The sequence below is a fragment of the Pteropus vampyrus genome, unplaced genomic scaffold (assembly GCF_000151845.1).
Source record: "Pteropus vampyrus isolate Shadow unplaced genomic scaffold, Pvam_2.0 Scaffold56, whole genome shotgun sequence".
NCBI classification, from domain to species: domain Eukaryota; kingdom Metazoa; phylum Chordata; class Mammalia; order Chiroptera; family Pteropodidae; genus Pteropus; species Pteropus vampyrus.
The window spans coordinates 6,092,576-6,101,158 of NW_011888837.1; the positions used below are offsets into that span (position 1 = coordinate 6,092,576).

General features: G+C 37.6%; 1 protein-coding gene across 1 annotated transcript in view; it reads left to right on the forward strand.

Annotated features, from left to right (window-relative positions):
- Positions 1-8,583, forward strand: part of FRAS1 (Fraser extracellular matrix complex subunit 1) — a 421,815-nt gene that overhangs the window by 314,121 nt on the left and 99,111 nt on the right. Inside the window, exons 33-35 of the mRNA XM_011360633.2 lie at positions 1,591-1,705; positions 3,285-3,422; positions 5,532-5,564. Of these exons, the coding sequence (XP_011358935.1) occupies positions 1,591-1,705; positions 3,285-3,422; positions 5,532-5,564 (286 nt within the window). The remainder of the gene's footprint in view (positions 1-1,590; positions 1,706-3,284; positions 3,423-5,531; positions 5,565-8,583) is intronic.

The following is an 8,583-nucleotide window of genomic DNA, read 5'->3' on the forward strand; positions in this document are numbered from 1 at the left end:
GTCTGCAACATATTTTCCTTGCCCATAGCCTTATGTCCATGCTAATTCTCTCTTCTTATCATTTTATTGCTTAGGAACATCTAGATTTTAAAAAATATCCCATGATACTCTGAGAATTTGCAGTTATCCTTCTGATTTTGAAATTACAAAGGTGACAAACAGTATTGAACAACGCACTGAGCCTGTACTTTTTTGTCCATGTATCCGTGCCTACACGTGTACACATGCATGGGTTGTAGATAGGCATATATTTTTAATTTGTTGTCCTTACTTGTTTTATTTTGGGGTGAAATCCCAGGTGCTATTTGGCAATTCTGATTTTCCTTGCTCATTACATTCCAGACCTGAGCAATGGCCTGAAATATGACTCTTTACTACAGGGGGATTGTCTTAACCTGCTAATGCTGCCTCTCCCCAGGACAAGTATGCCTTGGGGACAATTGCAAGAACAACTGTAACCTTCAATCTTTTCATGGTTAAAAGGAAGAACACCACGCCCTCCTCCTCCGTGAGAATTACTGAGCTTTACTTAATTCTTTCCTAAACTAGAAAATGCCTCTGAAAGAAGCAGAGCTTCAAAGAGCAGGAAAGGATGTCAAACTCTAACCCTTCAAGGGTCAGTTAGGAAGATCCTGCAAAGAGTTGGATAGTTTTGTTCTGTTTTATTGACAGCATGCATGACCCAGGCAAGGGGCCCATGCTCACACTACTTTTCTCTCTCTCCTCTCCCCTACATGCTTTTGCTGTTGTCCCCAAATCACTGTTATACCTGGCCATTGGATTTCAAATCTCTCCTTTTCCTCTCTTTTTTTTTTTCTTTGAGTGTTATCACTGTTAGTGGGTGATGGATGTACACAGGTGAATGGATAGTAAAAGCTACATACACATTGGCCTTCTGATTAATTTCACTTGCTTCTTTTTTGGGTTCTGAAAGCTAGAAGAGAAAAGCAATATCTAGTTCTTTTGAATAGTAGAATGGAGACAAAGAGAAAAATTGACTACTTTACTATTTAATAAGCAAATTATTCTTGAATCTGAATTCAAATGATGAGCTTCTGTTGGTGTTTGGGGTGAGTTCATCTTTAGTCCTTTGAAACTATTACAATTTCAAAAACAAGAAAATCAGAGAGCATTACAGTTCCCATTAACAAAGCTGGGAGTTTTGTTTTTTTTTTTACCAGATACAACCTTAGCTCATTAAGTTAGAGGAGCAGAGATATGGTAGTCTAACTATAAACAGTTAGGATAGAATAGCCAGCTGCGATGGCTCGTTCTCAAACATGTATCATTGTGCGATCCACCTAGGGAAAAGCGATCGAATTGGGATTCTCAGAGCAGGCACCAGCATAGACGTGGGGCAGGGGCAAGGGAGAGAAGAACTGGGGTACAAGAAGACCTGAAGGGGACTCTAGAACCCTGTGAGTTTCCCAAGGCTGGGACAAATCTACAGTGCAAGAGACTAGCTCCTTCTTTTGAACTCAGAGAAAATGTTTTTATGTTTCAGATTTTTTTTTTTTTAAATAAGGTTTATTTTTGTCTCTTGCTTTTGTTTTCATCACACCATTTTTTCTTATTCTAAACTTTGTTTAGGCTCAGGAAGATGGCCTGACTGTGATTCAGCCTCATTCCCTCTCCTTTGTAAACACTAAGAGGCCAAGTAGAAAGATTATATATAATATCACTGTACCTCTGCATCCAAATCAAGGTAAGATGTGCAATAAATGATTTCTTGAGTGATGTCTTCTAGTTGTTGACCACTCTTAAAACTCTGGAGTTTTGTCTGCTTGTAAGTGTTAAATTTTAAGGAGTAACAATTATTCATACCCCTTTGTTTCTCTGAGTTTAGAATCAATTGAGGGAGAGAGAGAAACACAGACAGACAGACAGAGACAGAGAGAGAGGGAGAAAGGCACTGTGGTCAAACACATGGAGATGAATATGTCAGCTTTGATACTGATAGAGTTGAACTGGAGGACACAGTGTGCATATAACTTCAATCACTGGACTGAGCTCCCCCTCCCATGCATAGGCAGAACTGTACAGACACAGGCACTGTCTATAAGAACAGAACCTGCCCTGGTTCGGTTATCATAGGTGAGCAGACCAGAATGAGCATGTGCTAAGGACAAGCACCTCTTGCAGAGAGCTCACAGGGGGCTGAGCCACACATACTCAGTTCCTTTCCCTACTGGATAAGTCACTTCTCCTCCCATAGGGGACCACAGAAATGTGGAACCACAATGAGAGGAGAGGTGGACCCCTACCCTTATCCCAGCTTTTAGATATCTTTACGTTGGGCTTAACTGATAAGCCTATGCCCAACAGAGATGTGGCTGTCCCTCACTGAAAAGAGATCAGCTTCTAAGACAATTCTACTCCTATATTTGAGGCAGCTCTCCAAAGAGCAATATCTGCCCTTGTCGTTTGCCACATTATCAGATTGCCAAGGAGAAATAAAAGTCTAAAAGTCTGTTTCATTACCCATTTGATAAAGTCCAAAAAAATTAATAGTCTGAAAGTCATCCTTCCCTTTTTTAACCTACTAAGTCATAGCGAGAGTTGTCCTCCCTGTGTTGCCAGGGGAGGGACGAAGTTCTTTCAGATCGGTTGCCTGAATTGTCTGTAGGTCTCTCAGCCCCTAAGTCAAAGTAGTTCAATACCAAGCCTCACACATGTCCTCCTTTAAATTGTTAATAAGGCATGAAAGGATCATAGCATCAGTTCTGTACCTGTAATATTTAGAAATGACAGGCAAATGTGTAGCTCCTAAAGCATTTATCACAAGCAGAGTGATAATTGCAAATCCAGTTCTCAGAATAATCAAGATCCATGTTACTGTTGCCAAAGATCATCACAGAAACCAAAGAGCTCCTGAAGCAAAGAGGGTAGATTGGGGAAAATCTCTTTATAGCTTCACCAGACCAATCTGTGCCATTTTCTCAGTGATCTTGACCTTTGAACTTAAAGTCAATTGAGAGAATTTCATAATTATGGTACAGTGTCTATGACTGCTGGAGAATTACCTGGTTTAAGCTATTTTTGGGGCAGTAGTTTGTATTCTACTATCATTTATAGTTAATGAATCCTAGTCAAGAATCTATTTGGGTTTCAGATTTGCCTTTTCTTGATTAACTGGAGAACAACATACCAAGAACAACCCGAGAGCAATTGTTTGTGAAGGCTAAAAGACTCCCACCAGTGAGAAAGGCAGCTTTAAGGCTTTGGCTGTTCAGTTAGCCATCAGAACTACTGTTGATGCTCATGCCAAGTCTCCTTCTCCCCAGGTATCATAGAACACAGGGACCAACCTCGCTCTCCCATCCGGTATTTCACACAGGAAGATATTAACCAGGGCAAAATCATGTACCGTCCTCCCACTGCAGCGCCCCACCTCCAGGAGATCACGGCCTTCTCGTTCGCTGGTAATGCCTTCTTCTCTAGTTTGAGACACCCAAACCACTTTCTGTGCATCCTCTTGGCAGGCTCACCCTAACCCCTCCTGTAGTCTTCCTGGAAGGTTTGATGACACTGCTTTACAGCTGTTCAAAATAGCTTGAGACCTGTGGCCAATATGTAATTTGGGCTCAGTTTATGACTTTATTCATTTATTCATGCATGCAGAATTACTTTCAATAAATATTTATTTTGTGCCTACTTTGTGGCAATTACCGAGTGAGGCCTTGGAGATCTATCTGTCCGTGAACAAAAAGGTATAAATCCTATTCTTGGTGAGTTTTGGTATCTAAGTATAGAGACAGAATTTGATAAATAATCCCAGTAATAAATGTTTAATTGCAGACTGAAATAAGAGCTCTGAAAAGAAGGGTTTAGTGATGGAATTAGATGTTACAAGACTGACCTAGACTGAGGGGTCAGTGGAGGCAGCCCCAAGGCAGTGTTGACCATGGAGGGAGTGGGAAAGCTAAGTAAACTAAGTGTGCATGTAGGGATAGTGGGAGAACATTCCTGAAGGAAGGGCACATGCCCCAGGTGCAGAGGCCCTGGAGAGGGAGAGAATGTGGTGTTCTGGGGGTTGAAAAAAGTCCAGTGTCTGGAATGTGGAGGGGTAAGCAGAGCAGAGATAGGCCTGGAGGGAGAGAGAGGAGAGGCCTTCGAGACCGTGTAAGCCTGTAGAGATTTGGATCTTTATCCCAAGAACAATAAGAACCCAGTGGATGTTTTAAGATCTAGGCAGATGGCTTTTGATAAAAAAAACTCTTGACTGCAGTGATATGAATGGAATGGAGGAGCAGGGCAGGGTGGATGGGCCTGCGGTGAAGGGAATCCAGTGAGAAGTACCCTGTACCACCTCAGGGAAGAGCTCATGTAGGAATGGAGAATGCAGCCACCCTTTGGGCAATGAAACATGGATTTGTCAGAAGGCACCTTTCAAAAGGAAGAGAAGACTGAGTAAAAGGGGAACGGAATTTCTAAATCAAGACAGTGTGTGCCTTTCCACTAACCCAAGACAGCCTTAATCCTTGGCACCCCTTATCTCTCCCCTTAATGCAGTAATCGAAACTGCTTAAAAGCAGGAGTTTTGAGTTCCTACCCTAAATATTTCTGTGCCTCGGAAAGATTCTAAAAGTTCTGAAGCCTATTTCTTTATGATCTTTAAGATTTATGTACCACATAATACAAGTAATGTAGAGTATTATTTTTATATAGCAGCTTTATTAATACAGAATAGTTGGTAATTTCTTGTGGTGAGTTGAACATAGATAAAATAATTTTAGAGTTATGTTTTAAATTATGGCAAACATTTAAAGTAATATTTGCCATTATTTATATAAATGCAATTGTCTAGAAAATGATTAACTACTCAATTAGATTGAAAACCTCTGAGAGTGGCATAGGCTCCTTCTCCAAGTAATATCCCCAGTGTTTAGTTACCGGGTAACTAACTGCCTATGAAAATGTTCATGGTTCTCTAACCCCTACTTCACAAGACCTACTTTATAAGAAATTCAAGATATCCTGGGATTAGAGGGAAAGAAAACATGTCAACCATGGTTGAAGTTATTTCTGTATCCATTATGCTGGCCGAGTTCCTAAAACCTTTTTAGAGAGAGCAGAGTCCTATCCTGTATAATCTATGAATACCATGAGATAAATCTCTCACAGTTACAGTGTGTAAATCAATGTCCCAGGCATCACTCAATTCTACAATGGAACTGACCCACCAGAGAGCCTTGTCAGTGATATATGAAATCACCCACACTCACCAATTTGTCAGATTTTATGGACTGATAAAATGGGATCTGAATGAATATATTATAAATCACTCCAACTGCTGTGATATAAAATTATTCCACTATGTGGTTCTTTTTATTCCTTAAAAATTAGTGCTGGCACCATTAAATTAATCATAATATTATCAAACAACCTAGTAGTCTTTCCTTAAACCATAATAATTTAGATGAAAACATCCTTTATTTTTCTAACCTCTGCCCTGTATTTTGTGCCTTCCCCATCTATTTCTGACCCCAAAATGTTTCCTACATTGATTTTTCTCTCTTCTGTTCTTTCAGGTCTCCCGGAATCAGTGAAATTCCACTTCACAGGTGAAGATTTAAATCTCAGTTTTATTAGAAAATAGAATTCTTCTCTCCTTGTTTGTTCTTTCTTCTTATTCTCTTCATCATCACTTTCAGCTGTTTTCTAAGAGCTGCTTAAAAGTTATATAAGTTTTTTTTCTAAAATAATTATATGGCTAGTTAAATAGTAATAGCTTAACTTCATATTCATGGGAAAAAAATAATCCACCAAGGATATCAAAGATTAATGTTCTTTAAACCCCCATTTCAACTTGTCCTAATATCTATTACGAAGAGATAATAGTGGTTAAGATTATCAACTCTGGATACAAACTGCCTGGGATTCAGCCTGTTCTGGGAGAATTTATTAACCTCTCTGTTCCTGAATACCTCATCCATCGATGAAGAAAATAAATAATAACATATATATATAACATATATGTTATTATATATATATACAATATAGTATATATTATATATATATACAATATATATTGTATATATATATAATAACATATACATATATACCTCCCAGAACAGTAATTGGCACATAATCATCTCTATGTGACACTCATAGTCTTGAATAGAGCCTTTCCTTGAATGATTGGTTGCTGGAGGGAAAAGTATTATGACCTAGAGAGTGAATTGTGACTGCTGTGTGTAGAAGGCATCCCAGTTTTAGTCCACGGTGCAATAGAAGCTGAATGCCAATAAGCAAAGGCAGAGTCAGATCTGGCTTCTATGCCGGGGCAAAATAGAGACATGCTTTCTGGTTTAGATCTAGGGTGAGGATGGTTGACTATAAGTGGCATCCTTAAATAGCTCTTGAGTTAGGATTGACTATCTATTAGACTAACCATCTATAAGTCATATCACATCTTCTGTAGGGATAAATCTCGGTGGAAAAGTCACATCCCTCAAACTCTCAAACCTTCCTTTATTCTTTGAGGGTTAAAAAATCACACTTGAATCAATAGTAAATTTTAGTGTTATGTCACTTTTAAAAAATTTTTTTTATTGAGATATAATTGACATATAACATTGTATTAATTTTAGGTACACGAGGTCATGAGTCAGTATTTGTATGTATTGTGAAATGATCACCACAATAAGTCTAGTTAACATCTATCACCACATATAGTTACAATATTTTTTTCTCGTGATGCGAACTTTTGAGATCAACTTTTGAATATGTAATACAGTATTATACTGTAGTCACTATGCTGTACATCATGTCCTTAGGACTTACTTATTTTATAACTGGATATACTTTTTGTACCTTTTGACCACCTTCACCCACTTCACCCACCTCCCATCCTTACCTCTGGCAACCACCAATCTATTCTCTGTATCTGTGAGCTTGGGTTTCGTTTTGGGATTTTTTGTTTGTTTGTTTATTTTGTATTTTCAGATTCCACATATAAATGAGACCATATGGTTTATCTTCAAGGTCCATCATGTTGTCACAAATGGCAAGATTTTATTCTTTTCTTCGGCTGAATTATCTTCCATTATTTATACATCCATTCATCTATGTTCTCTTTATCAGTTCATCCATTAATGGATACTTAAGTTATTTTTATTTCTTGGCTATTGTAAGTAATGCTGCAGTGAGCATGGGGGTTCAGACATCTTTTCAAGTTAATGTTTTCATTTTCTTCAGATAAATACCCGGCATTGGGATTGCTAGGTCATATGATAGTTCTATTTTTAATTATTTGAGGAACCTCTATACTGTTTTCCATGGTGGCTGCACCAATTTACTTTGTCACCAACAGTGCACAAGGGTTCCCTTTTCTTTGCATCGTCACCAACAGTTGTTAATTATTGTCTTTTTTATAATATCCATTCTGACAAGTGTGAAGTGATATCTCATTGTCATTTTGATTTGCATTTTCCTGGTGATTAGTGATGTTAGCACCTTTTCATATCCTTGTTGGCCATCTGTGTGCCTTCTTTGGAAAAATGTCTATTCAGATCCTCTGCCCATTTTTTAATCAGATTGGGGATTTTTGGTTGTTTTTTGTTTGTTTGTTTGTTTGTTTGTTTTTGCTATTGAGTTGTGTGAGTTCTTTATCTATTTTGGACATTAACCCCTTATCAGATACATGATATGCAAAAATTTTCTCCAATTTGGTAGGTTTCCTTTTCATTTGTTGATGGCTTTCTTTGCTGTGCAGTTGTAGTCCTACTTGTTTTTATTTGCTTTTGTTGCCTTTGCTTTTTTGTATCAAATTTAAAAAGTCATCACCAAAGCTATGTCAAGGAGCTACTGCCTAGATTTTCTTCTAAGAGTTTTATAGTTTCAGGTCTTATGTTCAAGTCTTTAATCCATTTTGAGTTAATTTTTGTGTGTGGTATAAGATAGTGGTCTTATACCACAGCCAGAAAACTGACTGTCCAGTTTTTCCAACACCATTTATTAAAGAAACAGTCTTTTTTCTTATTGTATAATTTTGGCTTCTTTGTTGTAAATTAATTGAACTTATATGTGCAGGTTTATTTCTTGGTTCTCTATTCTGTTCTACTGATCTATGTGTTTGTTTTTACGCCAATGCCATACAGTTTTAATTACTAGAGCTGTGTAATATAGTTTGAGATCAAGGGGCATTATGCCTCCAGCTTTGTTCTTCTTTCTCAAGATTGCTTTGGCTATTCAGGTTCTCTTATAGTTCCATACAAATTTTATTTATTTTTTATTTTTTTAAATGTCAAGTTATTTTTTTCATACTATATATACATATTTTTTTTTAACATTTTATTTTTTTATTTTCCCCCCTCCCTTCTGGTAACCACTAGTCCATTGTCCATGTCCATGAGTCTCTGTTTGTCATCCTGTTCATTTGTTACTTTTAGGTTTATATCCCACATATGTGATATCATGTGATTTTCAACTTTTTCTGTCTGGCTTATTTCGCTTACTATGATTATTTCAAGGTCCATCCATGTTGTTGAAAATAGCAGTATTTCATCTCTTTTTATGGCTGAGTAATATTCCATTGTATATATGTACCACAGCTTCTTAATCCAGTCATCTATCCTAGGA